This window comes from Rousettus aegyptiacus, unplaced genomic scaffold, assembly GCF_014176215.1.
Source record: "Rousettus aegyptiacus isolate mRouAeg1 unplaced genomic scaffold, mRouAeg1.p scaffold_m13_p_2, whole genome shotgun sequence".
In the NCBI taxonomy this organism is placed as follows: Eukaryota; Metazoa; Chordata; class Mammalia; order Chiroptera; family Pteropodidae; genus Rousettus; species Rousettus aegyptiacus.
The window spans coordinates 78,177,511-78,203,733 of record NW_023416295.1 but is presented as its reverse complement, the minus strand read 5'-3'; the positions used below and the strand labels follow the sequence as shown (position 1 = coordinate 78,203,733).

The 26,223-nt window shown below is 34.2% G+C and overlaps 1 protein-coding gene across 1 annotated transcript in view; it reads right to left on the bottom strand.

The window, feature by feature from the left end:
* The window catches only part of ACTR3 (actin related protein 3), a 56,042-nt gene extending 31,612 nt beyond the window's left edge, over positions 1-24,430 (bottom strand). Inside the window, exons 1-3 of the mRNA XM_016156298.2 lie at positions 24,072-24,430; positions 2,024-2,079; positions 673-797 (exon numbers count right to left, since the gene is read on the bottom strand). Of these exons, the coding sequence (XP_016011784.1) occupies positions 673-797; positions 2,024-2,079; positions 24,072-24,115 (225 nt within the window). The 5' untranslated portion in view covers positions 24,116-24,430. The remainder of the gene's footprint in view (positions 1-672; positions 798-2,023; positions 2,080-24,071) is intronic.
* Positions 24,431-26,223: the final 1,793 nt, after the last annotated feature.

Here is a 26,223-nt window from a genome sequence, read left to right as displayed (position 1 = left end):
TAGATACAAAGGAGGAAATTTGAAATTAGGGAAAGCTAATATCCAAAAATAAGATAATAAAGATCAGGGCAGTATTTACCTTTTGATGGGAGTAGGGGTGGTAATTGGGGAAGAAGGTACAAGAAAAGCATCTGGATTACTAGATTTACACTATATCCTGAACTTTGATTAGTCGTAAATAATTTTTAACTGTATAATTAAGACTTACATATTTTACTATATATAAATTATATCTCAATAAAAAAAGGAAAGGGACGGACAGGGAACGAGAAAAGGAAGGGACTGGCACTTCCAGATGGCATACACTTCAAAAAGGAAAGAAATCGTATGGGTCTGAATATCAACGAGAGGGAAATGTTGCAATGTGGGGAAGAGAAAGTCGATCACACTGATGGTTCTGAGATCTACAGAGTATGGAAAAGTAACTACTGTTTACTTGAACAGGCTAAAATTTTCCTCTTAGGGAAAGAAAAAATAAAGTTAAAGTGAAGTTGGGATGGGCCAAAGGGAAGAAGAAATTTCTATTATAAAGAAGTTGAGAGTATTAGACCTATAATTGAGTGAAATTTCAAATGGTACAATCACTGAATAAACTAGTTTTTGAAAGAATTTATTTTCTTTATTTTCTTTTACAAATGTATTTATTTATTTTTACAAATCATAAAAATATACCTTTGTTGCATATGTAGGTTTTTCTATTGCTTCATCACCAATGAAGAAATCTAGGTCATCAACACCTTTCATTACCCTCCTCTGAGCTTGATCACCCACTTTTGCTGACTCCTTAATAGCAATACCTTTAAAATAAAAGTTATTTACATGTCAAAATTTTATTATTTTCAAGTGAAATAACTTTGTAATTTATACCTTTTCCATTATAGTGTTATTAAACAAAACATGCCCTAGTATATTTAAATTGTCAAACTAAAGCACAAAGGTCATAAGAAACCAATGAAAAAATTCACTTAACACAATGAAATCTCAACTTCCACCCAGAGATAAGGCCTCAACTGTAAAAAGTCAAAAAAGAAGTGCTGCTGTAGGATGTTTCGGCTGTATTTTTAAATACCATGCTAAAATCTATTTTGATTTAAGTAAAATTATAACCTAAGTCAAAATATGCTTGAGACACAATCAGAAATTAAAAACTGAAAAATACTAACAAATGAAAATAGAAAAATTGCAAGAAAAATATTTTAAAAAATAAGCTTTCTTCATATTTCTATCCCATTTATTTTGGATTATTTAAATCTAGCACTGACATATGGCTCTCTCAAACTTTAATCACATGTACAAAAGGAAATTTCAAACCTTTTAGGTAAAACCCACAAAAATCTCTTTAAGTTCAGAAATTCAGCATACACTTCCAGACCTAAAACTTGTTACACATTTCTTAATTAAGTCATAAATTTCTGAATTCAAGTTAAGCAGTCAGTCCTTCATTATAATAATTACCTATGTCTATATATATCTATCTACAATATAAATATATAAGAATTATCTACATACATTTAAATGATATGACATTCAACTGTTACATTTTCATTTAATAACAATTTATCTTTAATAAAGTGAATAGAAAATACTGAAGGAAAGAAATTCTGAGCTATTTCATCAGTGGCATTGAAAATCGGTTCTAAGTATTAAAGAATTAGACTTAGGTAGTAGTTTAATTTCGTATATAATAAAATCTCCTAAAAGTATATCAGAAGTATAACAGAAACGCAAAGTCAAATAGTTTTGTTTTCAAAGAGTGAAAAAATATATAAAAGATTTTTTTAATCCATTCATTTTTGTCTTTAAAAAGAGAAATTTGGGAGACTTGGTAAATGAAGAACTCAACAGAGATCTGCAACAAAGAAGTGAAATGAATGGTCAGAGGTGCAGAAATGAGGCTACACTTAAATCTTGGCAAACCATGTTTTTTAAATTATTAAATATTACAGTGCTCAGAAATGTTTCCCTTTTACTTTAATTATTAAGAAAAAGTTCTTTAAATCAGTTTGTGGCTTAAAATACTTACAGGAAGGTATAATAAACTGTGGTTCTGTATTTCCAGCATATCCTAGTTTTGTATATCTGCAAAACAAAAAGAATTTTATAAGGATATCACTAATATCTTAGCAATTTTAAATTTAACTCTTAGGTTTTCATTTATTATGAAGTGCGATTACACTGTGGGTAAATAATACATAAAATTCCATAGCTTCAATTCATTTAAACATCTCTAGTTTCAAAATTATTATATCCATAGCTTTTAACCTAAAATTCCACTTCTAGAAACTGAGCCTGCAGAGATATTCACACGTGTGAAATATCATATAACAAGGCAATGTTATTCTACATAAACATGTATATAGATGTAAATACTGTATTTTCTTTTTCTACAATCTTGCTTATAACAAACAGCAAAAGACTGGAAATAACCTAAATAATTATGAAATGAGAAAGTTGTTAAATAAGTTAAATTTATACTATGAAATATAGGTAACTATTAAAAAGAAATTAAAGCTCTTTAATGTCCTGATATGGAACAAACTCCAATATATTGTTAACTAAACAAAGCAAGGTACAGCACAATGTTTTAAGTCAACAGATGGGGTAAGAAGATATAAAATATAGTTGACTGTGTAGGCATAGAATACCCCTGGAAGAGTATTAAAAAAATCAGAAATTTTAGGAAATGGAACTGGGTAGGCGATGGACAGGGGAGATAAGAAGATTTTTACTGCGTGTTGTTTCATACCATTTGCATGCATTACTATTCAAAATTAACTATAATTTTTTAAATGTTCTGCCCTAGTGGATTCAGCCTATATTCATACAACAAAGATGATAAGAAATTATAAAAGCTGAGATTTGATTAGCAGCACATGGGGCAGGGCGGAGAGGCTTCTTAGGAGATAGCTGGACACTTCTGGGCTATATAGGAAAACCTATTAACTATGAGCAGCCTTTACAGAGAAAGTGACAATATTTGATTATTATGAGTCCATATCCAAACCTAATTAAATAGTAGGCAGGTAAATTGCTATGACATTCTTGTATTCTACTAGCTATAGGAAATTTTTTCTGACATAAAGGGGGAAATCTCTCTTTTGCGGGTATTTTATCCCCAAAACTACATTAAAGAAACCTGGTATCAAATAAACTAAATCATTAAAAATAAGGAGAAAACATAAACTGTTCAAATGTGATTTTGCTCACTAAACTGCTTCAAAGATTCTCCACTTTTCAGTGTGTTTTAAATAATAAATAAACAAAATTTCTTTACAAAGCATACCAAAGCCCCTTTAATCTGGCTTCTAACCACCTCTTCCAGCAGCCTTGTCACCACACCAGACTTCCTACCCAAAAAACTGCTGACAGTTTCAGAGCAGACCAACTCATTTCATGCCACAGAGCCACCATTAACACTGCTCTAACTACAGATGAGCTCCTTTCAACGCTGATTGCAATGTCTGCTCTTACTCATCCTTCAAAATTCAGCTTAAGTATCTCTGCCTCTACGTGAAAACTTTAATAACTTCCCAGAGCTGATTACTGCTACCTTTGTGAGTATAAGTATTATTTAATAATTCCTAAGTACAGATTCTCTCAACTATAAAATAAGAAATAACTCGAGATTGTTCAGAGTACTAAATAAGAGAAAGAGAAAAAACATTAAGCACAGCACCAAGCACAGAGTATACATTCAATACATGTCAACTCTAATTGTAATTACTCTTTTTTTGTTTTTAAGGTGAGGCAATCCTTGGTTGACCTCGCAGATTGTAAAGACCTTGTCAGTTTATAATCCCCTATCTTTTATTTTTTATGCCTACAGCACCTGTTCTCCATCAGTGGTCTCTCATCCAAGTACTAACCAGGCCTGACCCTGCTTAGCTTCCGAGATCAGACGGGATCGGGCTTGTGCAAGATGGCATGGCTACAGATGTAATTACTCTTTTTATCCATTCTCTCTAAAGTTTCCATTCCTCCAATAATCAGATAAAGGCCATGCAGATACCTGAACTTTTAAATGCTTATAGTTATAATACAAATTATCCCTTTATTCATAAACTAAAGTCAGTCTGTAGATTTTCAGATTATAGTTCATATCTGATATATTTTTACCCACCCTTCTACTGCCAAACTTTTTTATTCTTCTTCCAAATCAGTCTCTCATTAATGTAAGATCTGTGAGTGTAGAACAGAATTCCTGTAATAGATGGATATCAGCATAATTGAACAACTCACGCTCCCCTGGTCTAGGGACAGAAAAATTAGAAGTACTCAAATGAACAAAACCAGCATCGACTGATATGAATAATCTGTTCCCACTGAATTCACTGAAAACCAACTGTAACCAAGCTGAAATAAGAGTGCAGAATTAGTTAATACAGTACCTGAAAAAGTGGAGGCTACAGTGGTGCCCGAGAGGAGGGCCAAAAGTATAGTTAGCCCCTCCAGTACACAAACAGAACTGAGCCTTATCAAAATAAAGACTTCTTTATAAAACAGGAGAGCCTAAAACTGAACCATAACACCCTAAAACACTAGACTGTCCGACCAACACTTAATGGAAGGATTAATAACCCAATCATTCCTTTGACTAATCCCTCCACTTGTCACCACAGCAGTTTAAGTCATTATACACGATACACTAACAGACAAAACAGAATGTCTTGCTTCCAATTCTATGACACCTGCAGAGAGAACAGAACCATTGCCCTCCAAAAATCACTGTCTAACTCAAAATTATCTTCAAATGAGGATCTACTACCTACAAGATTAAGTACAAACTTCGTTCACATTTCTAAAAAATGATTAATTATAAACAGTTCCTAAAGTCTCTTTCAGATAAAAAATTACATGATTCTGATTCCTTCAGATAAACATTAAGGTTCTCCATAAGTCCCAATTTAACTGTATAAAGTCTCTCATAAGTTGTTTCCATAAACCCAGTTCATAGCACACTCATTTCCCCCTACGTGACTTGCACACATCCCTTCACATATTATGTGCTTACAATGCACCGTCTCAAAAAGTTCTCACCAAAACTTAGGACTCTTAACCATTTTAACTATGAGGCATCCTTTCCTTCAATAAACTGTCTCGACCACTGACTTTATTTTTATCTGTATAAAATACCATCTACCAAATATGATATTAAGGTATTTTAGGTAGAAACCATATTACATTAGAAACTCTCTATGAAACCTCCATTTAACAAATTCACCAGATTAATCAATACTCCATTCCTGGTCAAAATCAAACTCCATAAATTGAGCACATTGAGCAATAAATTACCTTCAAAACAAACACCAAAAGAAGAATTCAATGAACTTACTAAAGAAAACAGTCAATGCATAATCAAAATAGGTATGCTCTTCTCCAAAAACACAAAAAAAACTACATATAGTATATCAACTGTACGGATATACCAAAACATCTAATCATTTCTACTCTATTTAAAACACCATAGCAAAATAATTTTCTAAATTTGGGGGGCCAAGAGCAAAATGTGTTTACTAATGTTCTATTGCCTTTAATTTAAAATTTGAAAAATATTCCAAAATAACAAAATCATGTAAATTCTGGATACACTGGGTATAAATCACTAAGTTATAGAATTTAATGATTATTATGGAGGATAATATTTTCACCAATTATTAAGAAATATAAGGGGAAATGTCCTAGTTCACTTAACTTTAAAAGCTGAGCTTTGAAAATACTCAAAAAAATTCACAAAAGTTCAGAAAGCATTTAGAAAATATGTCACAAGTTAAAAAATAGTCAGAATAGGTCTAACAGAACTCTGACTTGAAAAAGATATTTCAATGCTCAGATCATTTTAGTGCTCACATATGACCAGAGAATAGAAGCACTAAAGTAGGGAAAAGAGGAGAGATGAAAGAGCCAAGGAAGATTTAAAGGAACTGAGACTAAAAGCCAAGTCTACAATGATCAGCTGAAAAAGTAAATTTCCAACTCTTTACGTAAATGCATACAAGATATGGTTTTATTTGAAGAGTATATTCAAAAATGGGATTTGGATATAGCTGTAAGAGATTTGCTTTAAAACTTTAAATTTTCTTATTATATAGTTATTAGGAAAGATATGAAACACTACATTTACAAATGTCAAATAAAAGCTTTTCAAATGTAAGTTTCCATTAACCAAACCTAATTCTATCAGTTTTTATACTTGAAATGGCTAATTTGATTAAGACATCTGCACAGTAAACTCTCAAAATTCTTGATAGACACCACAGAAAAGAAACTATGCAAGTAGACAGAAGTTTCTCTCACTTTTTCTGACTAAAAGAAACTCCTTTCTCACAATTAGCATCTGATAACCTGAACTCTTTAAATTATAACTTAAGCATGTGATTATTTAAACTAAAAGCTCTTGTTTTCATTGACCCATACAAAGTTCAAATTTTTTGTAATAATGCAAATAGATTTCAAATCAAGCATTTTCATTAAGAATTTATCTAAGCATACAAATATGTTATCCTAACTATAACAATGTTCTTTAAAATTAAAAATAATACTGACCAAACATCATAGTGAACCATTTTATTTTAATCTTACTTTTCCAAAGTGAGTTTTGCTTTGAATTCATAAATTCTAACAGTGTACTTTATTTTTCCACAGCCCTTATAATTCTTTGTGTGTTCAAAAAACGTCAGTTATATCATTACACAACTTCAGAAGACAATGCTAACAAAATTATACAATGCCTCCACAAAAAAGCATTCACACACACACCAAAATCTTCCAAAGTTGCCTTCAGCAAAAACTGTTCCTTTGGCATCTGAAACTAATATAATATTGGATGTCAACTATAACTGAGAAACAAAAAAAATTATTTGAAAAAAAATTCTTCCTTCAGAAAGCTAGCTGCACTTTGATAACACAGTCTCCTATTGTTTTAAACATGAGATTAAGTAGCCTGGATTTTTCTTAAATTTGCCAACAAAATAACCTCCCTTAGTGTAGGATTCAGGCTTGGGACAAACTTTCACATTTGCAAGCAATTTACTCAAATCACTCTATATAGACTCATGCAGTCCTTATCAAAATCCCCAACAATTTTTTTTTTGCCAAAAGAGAAAAATCTATCCTAAAATTCATATGGAATCTTAAGTGACCATGCCAAAATAATCCTGAAAAAGAACAAAGTTGGAGGTCTCAGACTTTTTGATTTAAAAACTTACCACAAAGCTACAATAACCAAAACAGAATGGCAGTGACAAATACAGAGTAATGGAAAGAAAAGAATACGGTCCAGAAAAAAACCCTCCTATATATTAAAAATTAAAAACATCACAAAAATATGCCAAAAGTGACCAAGAAAAATTATCTATACTCAGAGACAAAGATTTAATTTCCTTAATATATAAAGGATCCCAACCTAGAAGGTAATGACAAGGGAGGGAAATAAGAAAGGAAAAAAAGAAAGGAAAAGCAAAAGATATTACTCATTTAGAGAAAAATAAATAGAATGTCTATAAATGAAAAGATGTTCAACTCCATGTGGTAAAAAAGTACACATTAAAAGTACACTGAGGGAATTATCTTTCCTAGCTGGAATGATAAATGATACAGCCACTTTAAAAACTACTGAAGCATTCACTTACCATATAGCCCACTAATTCTACTAAGTACATAAACCAAGAAAAATTAAAACATGTCCACATGTGTTCACAACAGCTTTATTCATAATGGCCCAAAACTAGAAGAAAAACATATGGTTCACTGACGAGAATAAACAGGAGTGGTATAGTCATACAAACCAAAATTACTCCACAGAAGATAAAATGACCCAAATATTAGAATTATTGGATAATGACTTGAAAGCGATTATGGTTATCACAATGAAGTAAAGAAAAACACAGTGTACTAACTAATCACATAGTAAATATCACCAGAAACTCAAACTATAAAGAGAACAAATGGAAATTCTAGGACTGAAAAAATGCTGAATCAGATTTTAAACTGTCACTGTATGAACTAAACAGAATAGAAATGACAAAATAATCAGTGAACTTGAATACAGCTGAGTAGAAATTTTCTAATCTGGAAAAAGAAAAAAAAAAGCCTAAAAAAGACACAGAGAAAAGAATAAAGATTCAGAAACTTGGAGGACAATAGGAAAAAGGTGACATACTGAAGTCCTAAAGGAGAAGAGAGGGTAGTAAAACCTTTTATGAAGGAATAATGGCTGAAAATTCTCAATTTAGTGAAAGACATAAAAATACGGATTTAAAAGGCTCAAGGAAACCCAAGCGAAATGCATACAAAGAAAACCATACCTAGGAAATAGCATAATCAAACTACTACATATCAAAGAGAGAAAATAAATCTTGAAAGCAGCCAAAGAAAAATGGCCCATTAACAGAAAACAAAAATGCAAATCACTACCACCTTCTTCTGAAAGACTAGAAGACAGTGGAATAATATTTTTTAAGTCTGAAGTGGGTGGTGTAAACAGTCAACCACGAAATGTATAGAAGCAAAAATATCCTTCGACAATGAAAGTGAAATAAAAACATTTTTCAGATAAAAGAAAACCCATTGCCATTAAACTTGTGCTGTTAAAGAAAGTTCTTCAGACTAAGAAGAAATGACATTAGAGAAAAACTGAAGTGTTAATGAACGAGTAACATCAGAAGCAGTAAACAGCTAAGTAAATATAAAAGACTATCCCCCTCAAAACATTATTTTTTAACATGCTTAAAACTATTCAAAGCAGAAATGATAGTATCATGTTATAATATGATACTATAATATTATGCATCATAATATGCATAGACATAATACCTATGCCTACTATAGCATAAAAGAATAGTGGGGTGGGGAATGGGAAAGAGTTAACAGACCTACAGAGATGCAAGGTTTCTATTCTTGCTTTAAAGTGTTAACTCTAAGTAAATGGTAAGTAGTAACTTTTCTTAAAAATGTCTATTGTTATCTAGATAGCAATAATTTTTTTAAAAAATGCAGAGATATAGTTAAAAAGCCAAAAGGTAACTTAAAATGGAATTCTAAAAAATATTCAAATGATGCAAAAGAAAGCAAGAAATAAGAGAACAGAGAGAACAAAATTTTAAAAATAAATTATATATAATCCAACCATGTCCATTATGACATTAAATTTACAGACTAAACTCTCCAATTAAAAGAGATAGATGTATTTTTTTAAAAAAGGCAAACCCCAATTGTATCTTGCCTGCATGCTATGCACTTTAAAAATAGAGAAGAAAAGATGGATGGAAAGCAAATAGTAAGAATAAGAAGGCTGAAGTGGCTATACCGATATCAAATAAAACTCCTTAGAAAATGAGTTAACACCAGAGATAAAGAGAAAATTTATAATAATAATAAAAGGGTAAATTCATCAAAAAGACCTAACAGTCTTAAATGTGTATGTGCCTATTAACAGTTTCAACATACTTGAAATGTGTCTGAATTAAGTGCTGCAATAATTCAACACAGGAGGAAATTTTGTCATCTAGTCTCTTAGTAATCAGTTCCCCACCCCCCCCCCAAAAAAAATCAGTAAAGACAGAGAAGATGAACGCTAATAACTATTTTGATCTAACCGATATTTAGAGAACATATACTCAAAAACTACAGAACATGAATTCTTGCTAAGTACACGTGGTATACTGATGTGGACCACAGATCAGCAAAGTATGGCGCAAAAGCCAAATCCGATCTGTGCTCTATTTTGGTGTCACTGGTGAGTTTAAAATGGTATTTACATTTCTGAAGGAAAAGGGAGGTAGAATGGAGAGTTGGGGAGGGAAGAAAGAAGCAGCAGAGAGAGTCCATAAATGACTCACGAAGCCTAAAATATTTACTATCTGATCCTCTACAGAAAAAAGTGTGCCAATCCCTGACATAGACCATATGTGAAATCATAAAACAAGTCTCAATAAATGTAAAAGATTTAAATTATAAATACTAATGTTCTCTGACTATAAAGGAATTAAATTAGAAATAGCAATATCTAGGAAACTCCCAATGATTTGGAAATTAAACCCACTTTTAACCACGATCAATGAATCAAAGAAGATATCGCAAAGGAAATTAGAAAATATTTCACAGTATTAATAGTGAAAATAAAAATATCAACATTTGTGGGATGCAGCTTAAAGCAATGCTTCAAGGGAAATTTACAACTTGAAGTGCATAGGTTAGAAAAAATATAAAGGTCTAAAATCAATGACCTAAGATTCCCATTCCGCCTTAAAAAGTTATAAAAAGGAAAGCAAAGCAAATCCAAAGTGAATGGGAAAAAGTAAATAGTAAACGGAAGAGCAGAAATCAAGTTAATAGAAAATAAATAGAGAAAATTAACAAGCTTTAAAGTTGGTTCCTTGAAAAGATCAGCTAGGTTGATCAAGAAAAGTAGTACAGAAATAGCCAACATGAAAAATGAAAAAATGGTTAACACTATTGATCATACATCAAATGGATAAGAATCTTACAAAACGACCATACCATTAAACACTCAAATGTAATGGACAAATTCCTTTAAAAACATAATTTAGTAAGTTACCAAAATCAACATAAAATGAAACAAAATCTATTTGAATAATCCCACAGCTATTAATAATCAGTAACCTTTCCAAAAAGCAAATTCCAGGTCCAGATGCTTTCACTGGTAAATTCTATCTCACATTTAAGAAAGAAATAACACTTATATAAGCACTTTTAGAAAACAGAGAAGAAAATCCTTTAATGAGGACAGCATAATTCTAATATCAAAAACAGATAAAAACATTCCAAATAAAGAAAATGACAGACCAATATCCATGAAATTACTGTTGACCCATGAATGTGGTGGGGATTAGGGATGCCAATCCCCCTGAACAAAAATCTACATATAACTTCCTACTCCCTAAAAACTTAACTTCTAATAACCTACTGTTGACCAGGAGCCTTGCTGATAACATAGTCAATTAACACATATTTTATATGTTATATACTGTATTCCTACAATAAAGTCAGCTAGATTAAAGAAAATGTTATTAAGAAAATCATAAGGAAAATGCATTTACAGTACTGGAAAAAAAAAAAAATCCAAATATAACTGGACCCGCACAGTTCATGCCCATACTGTTCAAGTGTCAACTGTGAAGCAAAAAAAATCCTTAACAAACAAATACAATATGCAAAAAAGATAATACACCATAACTAGGTAGAGCTTAACCCAGTAATACAAATTTGGTTTAACAATAGAAAAATCAAGCCTCTGCCTTTTAGAACAACTCAACAAATTTCACTGGTTTAAAGACCATGCTATGGTCTGGCCCCAGAGATAACTCATGCAGACGCGTGTAAGTGTGTATATACACTACACACACTATACACATAATACACACACACACACAAACACACACACACTACCTTAACTTAAAACAAGTCATTAGGTTATCTGAGCAGTCAAATTACGAATCCACTTTACTTCTTTATATTTTCCTATACTTAAAGAAGTGTCGTTTTCTAAATGGATTTTTAAAAAGAGACCATAACATGAAAAAAGCAAAGCTACCCTAACCTAAGTTTATGAAACCCAGGTCAATATAATAGTTTGAAAAACTAAAACTGGACTCTTTGTGGTCCAGGAAAGCAAGTTAAATTATACAGAAAATCTCCCTGGATTATAGCAGCAATCAAAAAAATCTACAAAGCTGATTTTGGCTAGCAAGGGGGGAAAGGACTTGAAAACTGCTTAAAGAAGGGAATATAGTAAAGAACAAACTGATTACCAGATGGGAGGGGTGGGTTTGGGTCCTAGGTAAAAAGGTGAAGGGATTAAGAAGTACAAATTGGTTGTTACAAAAGTCATGGGGATATAAATTTAAAAATAGAGAATATAGTCAATAATTTGTAATAACTATCTATATCTGTTTCATGAAAGAGGCCAGTCATAAATGGCGACATACCAGAATAGTAAATCCATCTAAAGACAGGAAGTAAATTAGTGGTTGCCAAGGGCTGAGGGCAGGGAGAATGGACAGTTGATGGCTAATGGGTGTGAGGTTTCTTTTGGGGGTGATGAAATGTTCTAAAATTGATTGTGAAAATGGTTGCACAACCTTGTAATGTACTAAAAATCACTCCATATACACTTTTAAAGGGTACATGTTACGCTATGTGAATCATGTCAACAGAACTGTTTAAAATAGAATAAAATACTACCAATCTTCTGCTTCATAATCCACACAATCTACTCCCTATCAAATCAATTCCAAACCATAGCGCCTCATCTTAAATCTTTCTAAAATAAGGGAGAATATAAAGAAATAAGATAAACTACTTGCTGTCCCACAGCTTCCAATAGGAATACTTCATTTCCAGGAATGGCAATCTTCTAATTGCCCCCTCCTTCAAATATTATGAAATTCCTTCCTGACTTTCCTTCATCAATTAAATATTTACTAGGAATAATTAAATACCATGCATGATGAGTGTGAGTGAACTTGAAGAGAGTGAACAAAAGAGACATGCTGCCATCACAGAGTTTTCAATTCAGCTTACATATTTCACAATGACAAAGTCTTCCTTCCCTTCTATATATCATACCCTTTTTATACTTTTCCAAGGATTTGGTCAAGTTCAGCTCCTCTATAAATCATCTTCCAACTACTACAGCCCTTATTAATCTCAAACAATTAAAGACTAATATACCATCCTTAATTATTTCACATACTTTAGTTTCATCTTTGGAACTAAACTGTAACCTCAAGTAAAAAAGCATACTATAGCTTCCTGCATATATCAGTATTCAGCACAGAACTGAGAACATTTTAATAGTGAAATAAGTAATTACTTTCAATACCTGTATATAATACTTATAACTATAGCTACCTTATATGTCAACTATTTTGCTATGCACTTTATATTATCTCTAATCTTTATCATAAATCTGTAGAATAAATGTTTTATCTCTGTTTACACATTGAGAAACTGCAGCTCAAAAAAGCCACCAAAGTCAGTGCTCTTTTGTATTGAATCCTTTAAGTATGAGTAGTTACAACCAAAACACAACCAGAGGAAGAACTAACAATACAGTTTATCACACTAGCTAAGTCACCTTGGCAAGTTATCTATACTGTCACAGTTTCGTCTGTAAAAAAAGTTTTAGTATCTAACTTATAGGGTTAGGTATCAAATGAATTAATATATGCAAAGCAATCGGAACAGTCCCAGCACACAGTATGCAATATATAACTGTTGGCTATTATTTTTATCATAATTCACCATAATAAAGTCATCAAATATACTTCCTACTCTCATAAACCTGGTTTATGATACATTATGGCTTCATACTACCCACATAATAATAACCGAAGTGAGAATTCAAGAACTCCCAGACTTCCATAATGCAGCTCCAACATATCTTTTTCAATTTAATTCAACTCCGGAAACACTTATTGAGCATCTACCATATATCAGACTCTTTCACATCTTTCCTGTACCATATCAAACCTAACATATCCAAAATTCAACCTTTACTTTTCCCACATCACTTTATTTCCTCCCACTGTTCTCTCACCAGGTAACACTAATCTTATATCTGCCAATCAATACTTCACTCATCTTAAAGGCCTACTTCAGTTATTACATCTACCAGATAGCCTTTTTTCATCTTCCTTAGAAAATATAAATTTTCCTTCACCTTCAATTCTAAAAAGTTTCATTAATACCTGCCAAAACATTTATCACATTGTCATAATTATCTGTACACATCTGGGCTTCCTAAGGACAGGCACCATTTTCTGTTTAACTATATAGTCTCCACAACAAAAGTATTGCAAAAGTATCTATTTGCATAGATGATGCTTATTACTGAAACCAAGTTTTCCAACTACAAACCAGATGCATAAGCTATTTCCTCCCTTTCTAATACGCATACCCTATTATCTTCTGGGAAAAAAATGTTTGGTTCAAATTTTTTAAATTATAATTCTGGTTCACTATTAAAAAACACATAGCCTCTCATATTACCAAGTAGGTGCTCCTTTCCAAATATTCCATAATCGAAAAATTACTAGACTGTTATACCTCTGTCCTAATGAAAAAAAAAAAATCCCATATTATTTACACCATCAACTATTCTGTTTTAAAAAACTGCTCTTTCATATTATTTAGATTGAACACTGAAATTCACAATTTTGCACTTTTGGAAAAGAATGTGTTAATTCAAATCGCTAGTTAGTACTGGATCGAGTAGTTATTAAAATAAAATTAAGGAAATTAAGACAACAAAGAAAAACTGGCAACATATTTCCCTATCCTCATCTTTTCCTACAATAGACACTCATTTTTTCCAGCCAGAATCAAATACCCATTCCTATTCTAAGGGACTCATCAATGATTAGGTCTTAGCAGGAGGCAAAACTCCACATCCATTACAGAAGGAGGGAACTAATATTGACCCATCCCAATGCTGATCTATATATCAAATGATCTATGTCTTGCCAATCTGAGCTTAAGGTCAAAATTTTGAATCTCGATTGAATATACTACAAGATGAAAAGATGGTTTAGAATTCATATCGTTAGTGTCCAGTTGTAGCATCCTGCAGTCCTCCCACAGCATGACTTTGGTGGAAGGTTGTTGTTAGCTGGATTCTCTTTTACTCTGCTTTTCTGAACCTGATATCCCCAGTCTTCCCATTGGTTTTGTGATCTACACCATACCCTTTCAACTAATTCTTTGTTTGTTTGTTTGCATCGGCTAGAGCTTTTTTGTTGTTACATCCAATGTTTCTCATATAGACACAAGTTACCTTTCTCTTCTACTTCTGAGTCTTTGTAACAATTTTAAATCCTGTTCATTAAAAAAAAAATCAAAGTTTTGTTTTGTTTTTAAAATAACTTTCTGCGATGTGAAGCAAGCAAGACAGGTCCCTTTGAAAGGCACTTTAGAAGCAATAAAATTCTCAATTTATCTTTTATGCAAGTAACAAGTTAACCAAAAAGCAGAAAAAAAAAAAGATGTTTCTCCTTTGCTGTTACCACTATCTTATTTACAGCAAAATTTTAAAATAAATACTTTCAAACAGAAAACATACAATCTTCTACTAAAATTGTGTGCTTTGTATATGAAATACATCTAAATTCATCTTTTACTGTAGAAATAATAATCTTTTTAATTCTATTTTAAGAAAAAAAAATAGAATCCTGGCAACCCATGTGCTTCCTTTAGTGTATATAGTCATTATTTTCAGAGTCAAATGTCAAATACTAAGTCTTCTGAGCTTAACAAAAAAATTTTTTTACAGTTCTATATTAAGTTCTTATTCTTAAAGCTTAACTATTTCATTTCTGTTTTATGCAGTCATTAATGAGAAAGGAATGACTTTTTACATGTATCAATTATTCATTTTCAAATTGCAGCTATATGCATACTTTAATTTTTAAAGTTATTTGTAATTAAACATTTCATTAATTGAACTATTCTGAATTAACCAGCAATTGTCAGTTTTATCATGTTAGATATGATATATATCCTTGCAATATTCAAAGCTAATAAGTCTATCATTTAATTTGCAAGTGTTTCAGGTTAATCAAATCAATAAATTAGTCACTAAGATCTCTCTATATTTTTCATATTTGTACTAAAAATTAGCAGTTCTAAAAAAAAGGAGATATTTTATGTGTGTGTTTAAATGTAAACACTCTTCAAAAACTGGGTTAACATTTTAATCACACTTGTTGAACATATCCCACCTAGGGGCGATATAGCAGTGGGCTCTGGAATCAGACTGCCTCAGGGCTCAAATTCTTGATAGAGTACTTAATTGTATCCACTATTTACTTTAGCAAGTTACTTAAGCTCTCTATACCTTAGTTCTCATCTTTAAAATGGCAATTATATAAAAGTACTTACTTCATAGGGTTTCTGAAAAGCTTAAAAACAATTCTCTCAAAAACAAAATTTTTAAAGGTTCTTGAAATGTCTCATTTGTACACATTCCATGTAATGTCTATAAATAACTGAAATCCAAAATCCAAAAACTAAAATAAATATATCTAAGATTTATATGCCTAAAATAATTTAAAAATAAAATTATTTTAAAGCTTGGTTTAAAATGCTGTTGAACATAAAATTAGTTTTTTATTTGTCAGATAATTTGTATTGCAACAAAAACACTAAAACACATGTGTTGCACCAGGTCTCAACTAAAACTACCTCAACTATATATAACATACATTATGTTATTTCAACTTCTAACAAGAAATTTCAACTAGATGGGAACTCTGAAAAAATTTTAAGAGAATTCAATAATACTATCAATTAATAAATTAGGAACACTTCTGAAAGACATTCATCAACTCTGGACCTCTGTCTCATTTGTAAAGAGTGGTTTAAATTATTTCTCAAAGTCTTTTTCAGTTCCCTAAGTCTATGTGAGTCATTAGACACTTCCCTTAATTCGTGAAAGTGTCACAAATACATGTTAAATGCTATTTTTGTAGCCTCAAATAACTGCATTTTAAAAATGCTTATATAGCAGAACAATGTAACTAGACTAAGCTCTGAAACTTTAAGCACACGTGTTTTATCATAAACCAATACTATGTATTTGTACACCATTTCAAAAACCAACCCTAAACTGTATTTTTGCACCCCAATTCCCCTTGTAAGATGTTATCTTCCTTATGGCAACTCTCATTCACACTAAATACTGCAACTGAAAACGTCTTAAAGACACCCTCCACAAAGGGCAAGAAGCTTTTAAAGGAGAGAATTTTTAAAGATGAAATGGAATGTTCAGCAACAGGAAATGAATAAAATATTATTTTGAAGTATGTGTTAGGGAGAAGGAATAGAAGGGAAAAGAATATTATCTGACTACACAAATTCAAGGTTATTCCTTTCCTGGTTACAAGGGGTATGGTAAAAATGACTTGAGTTTAAATCCATAGTTTGGAAAGGTTCTGAAAAAAAATGTTGAAAGAAAATTATTAAAATTCTACGAAATGGTCCTTTGGAAAAATTAGGATATCACATTTGTCTTTTAGCTCTGGTATTAATCAACTATGTAGATACCTTTTATATATTTTGATATAAAGGCCCACATAAAGATGTAAAACAAACAATACACCGAGTTATGTTAATCACCATCCTACTCTGAAGAACCAAACTTAAAACATTAATCCACTATGATCACCTTATCTTGCACTGTTACTTAATAATGCATGTATTTATAAGTGCTTTGGTAAGCTATAAAGCATGTTAATGTAGTGTTATTACTTAACTGCTCTGCTCTTGCCTCTTTATGCCAGTGGCTATAACAGATCAGTAATGTCATAAAAGAGGCTACAGGTTCCAATAGAATTACAGGTGAGCATTCGAATGCCTTTTTATAGAGGAATTTTGTTTCGGAAAACACTGCTTGGAGCTACATTTAACCATTACAACACTTCTGCCCCTAATCCAAGCATTTATCTGTTTCTACACGTAGGAGGAGGGGAAGCATACTGGACAAGGAGGAACACCAAGAAGGGAAATTTAGCTCTATTTTGGGCAAACTCTCATTTTAAGGAGGAAAAAAAATGGGATGAGGTAGGAGACTGACTGATCACTCACCACTCCAAGCTACATGTGCTCATTCTTCTCTTTGTGATAATCAAGAAGCCAAATCACATATCCAAGATTTTTTAAAGAAGAAACATTAATACTCAATCTTTTTCTCTTTAAAATGTAACTTTATTAGCTTCAATGTATAAATTATAATTATAAATGCTAAAATCTGCACTTCATTCCTTAAGTTCCTGTATTTTTAACTTCCTCTAGAACATTTCCAATTATGAATCATCATTTCAACTTCAGTAACAAATTCCAATTTCACTCAGCTTCTTAAAACCAACTCCCTTATTGTCCCACCCAAACTCAATCTTGTAATCTTCACTGATGCCTATTTATATAATCCACTAGAATCAACTGCCAAGTCCTAGTTATATCTTCATCTCTCAAATAAGCAAAAACATTTTGTTTTGACTGTGCAAAGAACTGTAGTAGGCAAAGCACTGCAGGAGGTAAGAAAACAAACATGACATTGTGTTCCTTTCCTTAAAATCAATTCAATTAAAAAAAAAAAAGGAGCTAACTGATAATTGTAATAATAACAATGTTGAGCTCCTACTATGTGCCAAACATGATAAACCACTCTTATGTTTAAAAAAAAAAAAAATAGATACTATAATCTCCAAATAACAGACTTTAAAAATAAGACCTGCAGAATTTGAAGTGCATTGCTTCAGGTCAAACAGCTAGTAAATAGTAGAGCTTAAACTCAAAAAACAGCTATGACTACAAAGCCCCTAACTATAAACAATACCAAGCAATATACTTGCCAGAGGAAAGGTATCAACGAAAGATGCAACCTTTCCCATTATTTCTCTCCTCTGCTCCAGAGGCTAGTGCTGACAGAAGGCTGCTTAAATATAAGGGGGTATGGGGAGGGTGAAGTGGGTAAAGGCAATCAAATATATAGTAGCTGAAGGAAACTGGACTTTAGGTAGAATATACAGATATCAAATTATAATGTTCACCTAAAAATTATATAATTTATTAACCAATGTTACTCTAATAAACTTAATTTGTAATAATAAAAAAACAACTAGGAAGACCATTTAAGTAAATATCCCTAGGTCCAATCCTTAAGATCCCAAGTTACTGGGTATGGGTGTTTCTGATGCATTTTTTTTTAAACCATACCCCTAATTCTTGTTTGTTCATTCAATCGTTCATTCAACAAAGAACTGAGTTCCTACTCTGGGCCAACTCCCATAACTGCTTCCCAAATACTTCTTTTACATCTGATCCTCCAGCGTTCTACCCTGCAAATATTCTAAAAGCCCTATTGTCAACATTTCACTCCTCTACTAGATTTTTATTCCCTATAAAGTAAAATTATTTTGAATCACAGCTTTGCTGGTGTATAATGAACAACTAGTACACAGTTAAGTGCTCAATGTTAGTAGTACCTTTTCACATTACATAATCTGCTATGAATTATATTATGTACTCAATTCATAAAGTAAGGGACTGGTGTAACATATGCTAAGAGGGCTAAAGACAAGAAGCAGCTACTCTTCCCTTTCTGCTTTATGCTATATGCTTTTCCTTCCCTCTGCATCCTTCTAAATCCTTAAAAGGAGAGCTCATATCCTACCTCCAATAAACATTCCTTGACTCTTCATGACGACAATATTTCTTTCCTTACAACCTACAGAATAGCTAAGACTGTCAGAAAAGTACATATCTTGACATTTAATTTAATGCAGTCCTCCACCATACCGTAATTTGTTAAATAATTTATAGCTCTTGTCTCATTAAGATTCTTGAGGACAGACTGTATTATATATTTTCATTATAATTCCAAGAGTGCCTGGCCTACTGCTAATTATACAATAAGCCTTGATTTGACAATACCACTTTTCCACCTGTGCAAGTACTCGTTAAGTAATTAACACTGCTTTCTACCTTTATAACATCACATATGAGTTCTCTCAAGAATATCTAAATGATTCGAAATTGTCAAAGGCTCATCCTCTATGTAAGGAGACTATTAATCTAGTGTAATGGCTCTATCACACTTATTTGCTACAATATCTTGGGCAAGTAATTTATCTAAACCTAAATTTTCCTGTCTATAAAGAGATAATACTTCTCTGGTTGCTGTGAAAAGTAAATGAGGTAAATTACTTACCACAGGGCTTGACACATAATTCTTGATATATGTTAGCTGTTAGCATTTCCTGATAAACAAAACCTTTAAATGTTTTTCTCTCTTTTATATGAAAGCAAATTTTTTCTAGAGATTAAAATTTAAGCAAAACTAGAAGGAAATAAGTCAATAAATTCACAAATCCAGAAAGAAAATCTAATTCAGAAAAGACCTGAACTGAAATGTTTTTTCTAATTAAATCAAATGCACAAGGCTGGGGTTTCGTAATAAGATTATTTTAAACAAAAATAAATAGAGTTAACCTTACTAAGAAAAATAAAACAAAGTACATAGTTCTGAAAAGGGGCTCAGGAGTCCCCATGGTGTACAATAAAGAACACAGGGCTTAAATATAGAAAAAATTAAGTCCAAACAGCAACTCTCACTACCTGCTAACTACATAACATTAAAAAAGTAATCCAAATTTTCTAATCCTGTTTTCTCACTTGTAAAATGAAGTAAAAATAGCTGTCACAAGATTGAATAAGATAAGGTAAATAAAAATATCTGGCTAGCAGGTCCTCCACTGCTGGATCTTTCTCTATGCTTAAAAATAAGATTTCTGAATTGTGTTTTACAATAAAGCTGGAAAGTTCATTAGAAACATATGCAATTAAAAATCAGTGTTTCAACACAAAAGTGTCAGGCAGAAAAGGAAGGGAGAAAGAGATTTAGAAAGTCTAACTAAGGCTGTAACTTCTCCGCAGGAACATGTCTTACATTTACTTAAAACATCATGCAAAACATAACCCATGAAGGAATAAGAATTTTAATGAAATTTTATTTTGGTAACGATATTGTATTTCTGCTCTTGGAGATGGCTGGAGAAATAGTACTATTAAATATTACGTATAGAACTCATGAGAAAAGCATGAACTTTCCACCTACTATGTTTTCACCCACACACTCAGTCCCTCCTCTCAAACAAGATCATCCTATCTACATTTATTGCTAAAACGCAGCCACAGGATGAATAAAATAAGTTCCTCATCCACTGACACCAACAAAATATTTATGCTTACATTTTAGATAGCTAAGAAGTTTAAATTAGACATATTCTTTATCTCAATATATCCAAGAGTACTACAATAAGAATATATTAACCTCTGCTAAACTATTTCAGTGGAAATAGTTTACCATTTTATCAGGAAAAAAATAAAGCCATAAAGAGGAAAAAGAAATTTTATAATGCAAAGTTCTGCAGCCACGCTACAACATAATAAAGTACATAAGAAATTCCTCTATTTGGTTTGAATGTTGAAGAAATTTGAGTGAAAACATGCAAAAAATAACAAGATAATCTTAACTTTGCAAGTGTTACAGTGTATTTAAAAATGCTTTTTCTAAAAAGTTTTCCTCACCACTAGCAGATTTGAGTTCTGTAATTTAGTTCTTAAACAACCAGCTCTATCGATGAGAATCTGAGGCCAAATTTTATTCCACAGTTTTGTAATACAGACCAAAAAAGTATATAGACAGGGTATTGATGAAAACACTCTAAATTCTTTTTAAAAGATGCTATTTTCTTCTATGCTCTGAGCTTAGGCAGTTCTTCATCTTATGTTGAGATAAAAGATCTCTGCTGGAAGATTTTTAAATTCCGGGATTAAGCTTCATGTTCCTAACTCTCACAAATCTCTTATCTAAGACCACCAAAGTTTCACAGATGGCGGTAATTTTTTCAGTCATCTTTTGCCTAACTTATATAGACAGAATGAGCAGCCTGATTAAGGTAATTTTTCACTTAACGTTAAGTGGTAATTGCATTTAGAGACCAAATACATGAATGCATTCTCTAAAGCACAAAGAACACACAAATCATAGGTGCACAATTTGCATCTGGGGACCACAGTATTCTGGAACATAAAATTCCCTACACTAAGGCCTTACTTAAAAATGCTTATCCCAGGCCCAAACTCAATGAGCTATCCTGTATGTGCTAATAAAGGTAAAGGTGTAACATTCCAGGAGCAGCATTAATAAGCAACTGAAAGACCAAAAAGTCTTCTGAAGACCGAAATAAATGATCTCTAAAGATGGAATTTCAGATTGTACTGGATGGTGAAAGAAAGTGATGGGCAATGAGGAATCCCAATCAGTTCCGTTCAATTCGCGATGAGTGTCCAGTTAACAACCTCTCCTTGGGAGGTAAAACTAATGTAATAATGTAAAATGCAGTAACTGAAATATTAAAACAAAAATATCCTATATATTGAACCCCTCTTCCCAAGCTTCCTGGTCATTCAGCAGGTGTCTTAAATTTAGGCTGCCCTATCAGAAGGTCACTTAAGGACAGTTAACTTCAATGAAATACCTAGTATATTAATTCGAAAATAACCAAAACTGTATTTCCAAAGGGAAAAAAGAAGAAATAGTGACATTCTACTAAAGATGTTATCCTGTTATTTGTTAGGGTGACAATTACCTACATTAATTTTACTGACAACTCAATCATTTCTAAAGTATAAAAGATTAATTATGTAGCAGTATTTTTCACTTTAAAACACACTTGAAAATTCTTTCTCAATCAGGCCAAATCTAATTTTAAAACTGACTCTAAACATAAAACTACTCACCAATTAGACTAAGAGAAAAAAAAATACTGGTTCAGGGAAGTGAGAATGGATTAAGAAAAAAATTACTTTGATAAGATGGTCACCAAAAAATTAAATAGAGGTTCCAAGGCTAAACTAGGTTAAAGCTTCCCAAGGGAAAATATTAATAAATCGGCTGTTACCCTAGGCATGACTAGGATTTTAGAAAATGCACACTAGCATAAAGTTGAGAGAAATTTTACAAGGCGTAAGTAAGTGTGGAATACACTATCCTTTCAGGAAGAATAGTTTGCTTTATAATAAAACCGGGATAAAGAAGGCTGGCAACCCACCCCTCACAATCTCCCCCCACCCCACACACACACACAGATAAAATTAAGAGTATTTTGAGAATTAAGAGATGTAATAACAAATAAGTTCAGAACACATCCATAAAAAACACTTCCAATACTGTACCATAAAGCAGTCATTCTACATTAAAATATAGACAGTATTTCCTCTACGATTATTGCCCACTAAGCCACTTCCTAATCTGCAGTACTTTTCTTAAAGGGAAAACGTGCCCGACTTTTAATTAATGCATCGTTCCAGAGTATTCTTCACATTTTATATGTTCAATCCCATACTGTGAATGAGGGCTGTGCTGAGTTGGGGACCCTAAAGTACAAAGTGTAGTATAACTAAAATGTCTAATACAAAAGGAGATACCACTTTAACGCCATCCGATTTTAATGACTACACTACAGATCTATAATAAATAACTGCTTGAAAAGCAAGCACATCCCTTTATAACTGTATACCTTCCGTCTCACTTTAAGATACCATCACAGAATGAATGCGTACAATTTACAAATTATTTTCCCAGGTGCTTCCTTTCCTTCCCTCCCCGTAGAACACAAATATATATTTTTAAGTTCACATAAACCGATACCTAGCACCAGTAACTCAGTCTATTTGAAATGGGCTTAATTTTGAAAGTTCTAATAAGATGTGTTCAGGTTGGAAACGAAAAACTACCTTATAAGGGTATAAAAGGCTGAAAGCAGGAAGCGGCTTTGACAAAACTAAGGAAGTTGCAGCGCGCTTGCTCACTGGGGGACTTTTTTGAGGCAAGAGAAGTAACACATGACATCTTTCTCTCTCAAATTAAAATGTGACTTGGTTCACCGGTTTAAAAACGCAGTGGTAGATGGAAAAAACCGGGAGTTAAAAAAGGAAGAGGAGGTGGGTGGTTAAATGAAAGCCCCGATTTAGGTTCCCATTTTCAGAGTCCGAGTCTTCCCATTCCCCCACCCACACCCCGGGCAGTGTTGTCACACCAATCTTGCAAAACCTACACGGGGCGCTTCTCTTTTCTCGCTCTTCTGCCGGGCGAGTGCCCGCGCTCGATTCTCAAACCCACCGGCAGGAAGGAGTGCGGAGGGAAAGGAGAGCCCGGTGCCCAGGGCTCGGCGACCACCCCCACCGTCCCCGCATCTCCTTGGGCGGCGCTGCCCACAGCGGTGGGGGAAGGGCCGCGAGGAGTAGCACGGAGAAACCCACTCCACGGCGGCTTCTCGGTCCCGGGCCTCCGCCTGGGTCCCAGAGGGTGAAACCAGGGTACAAGGGAGGGCCTGCCTCTCCGGGCCCCACCCCTCGCAACCTAGAGGGGCTAGAATGACACTGCTGCCGGCAGCACCTTGCCGCACCATTCATCTCCCAACCTCCTCCCTCCCCCGCCATTTTCCTACCTCAGCCTCAGTTTCCCCACCCCCGCCCGTCAGCCCCCTTACCCGGTGCCACAGTCCACCACACAGGCCGGCAGCCGTCCCGCCATCTTCCTCCTTGCCTGCTCCTGCCGCTGCCGCCGTCTGCTCCGTACTGGTCGTGGCCAGGGATTGGCGGCAGGGGATAGGAACTATCTGACCATCCACAGCCGAGCCGCCCTCTCCGTCCGGGGGGGAGCCGGGAAGCCGAAGCAGTAGCGAGAAAGCAGTAGGCTCGGTCAGCGACTACCACTTCCGCAACCCAGGCGGGCAGGCAGTCCCCGCCCTGCCCCGCCGCGGCCTCCTCCCCCTCTTTCTCCCCTCCTCCTCGCTCCTGCCCCCACCCTACAACTTCTTCCCCTCACACCGCCTTTCCCGGGGAAGTCAAGATGGCCGCCAGTGCCGACGCCCTGGCCAGGCCGGGCCCCGGCGGCGAGCGCTCCCCCTTCCGGCTCCGAGTGGGAGGGGCGAGGAGGCATGCGCAATAAGATGCGGTCGCCGGCGGCCGCTCCCGTCCCAACGTTAAGGGAATCCAGTTCGGGTTTTCCTAGACCGTAGGGGCGGAGAAGTCATCAGCCCGAGCCTCCAATTCCTCTGAAACTGAAGGGGGCTTTTAGTTTCAATTACTTCTAGGCTAGGTTAAGGAAAGGTGGAACCGCATCCCGCAGCCAGGAATGTCTTCTCCCGTGCCCGGGGCAAAATGGCCCAATTGAAAACGTCAGCAGCACACACAACCATTCTTATAACTTGAGCGGCTGCTTTTCTGGGTAGAAAGCGATATCAGACCGGTGGTGAGCAGTCGGGGGTCGGATGAACAAAGGTTTGCACCATTACTCTTTTGCCTTTGTGCCGAGGTTTTAATCATCTACTCTTGTGCATTGTAACCACATTTCACATTATAGTAGTTATAACGTTTAAATTGTAGCGTCCCCCTTCCTCCCCCGCCCTCCCCGAGAGCGGGCCTGCACCCACAAGGAAAGCAAACCTTCCGGGAAGATGCGAACATATTCTACATAATATGCTCTACACAAATAGGCCTTTATTCAAAGCTTTCGGATGGCAAAGATGTCCCTCTGGAATAGTTTAAGATTATGCTATTCTACTAGCAGGGTTATACCAAAGATTTAGGACCCCCCAGAATTTTTTTAAAGGGTTAAAAACTGGAAAGCTAGAACGGAGTTTTTCAAACATTTATCAGAATTAACTGGAAGGCTTGTTAAAACACAGATTGTGGGGCCACACCACCAGAGTTCTCTGCTCAGGGCCTGGTAACGTGCATTTTTACCACGTTCCCAAGTGATAGTCTGGGACCCCCCCACCTTAGGAAACTAGGTTAATAGCTTTCCTCTCCACTAGGCTTATCTTAAATTGATAAACCGTGAATTTGCTTATGTGAGACTGAAATTAATTTTTTTTTCCCCTAAAAAGGGATGTCTAATTCACTCCAGAAGATCACACACATAGTGTGGTATTAGACTGGCCTGGGGCTGGAATGTGGGTTTCCATTCATTTGATAAAGAAGTATTGCTCATCTACTTTCATGGATGAGACTATGCTGACCCTGAGTATTCAGTTTGCACAAAATGGTAAGGTCTCTCACAGAGTTCACAGTTTAGTGGAGAAACGTACAAACTGTTAAAAATATTAGAGAGCAGGGGATGAGAAATGGGTATGATGGGTGAGAGAATGGCAGGAAAGTGAGAGATTTGGAAGGCTTCTCCCACAAAATGACATTTAAAAGCTGAAGGCTGGAAGGATAAAGAAAGGATAAGGAAAAAGGGGAGCTCTCTGGAAAGGGGGAACAGCGAACATCAAGTCCCTGAGATGGGAAAGAGCTTGGCTTCTTCCACAAGAGGTCAAAGTGAAATGAGCCAGGAGAGATGTAAAGGAAGGTGAAGTCAGAAGAAAGAAGTAAACAATACAAGGATTTGTAAACTTGTCTAACCATCTTAAAGTTTGGCCTAAAAGCAACTTGGAAGCCATTGAAAAGATTTAAGCAAAGAAACATTGTTGCTGCTTTGTAGGGAATGGATCTCCTAAAGTAGAGTGAAGTGCATCTTCTGCTTAAATTATATGCTGTAGTTCAGGTATAGAAATATGTGAGGAGAAGCATCCAAACGGGATCGGCTATGTGCAGAGGAGATTCACTTAAGGGAATCATCATCATCAATTAGTACCC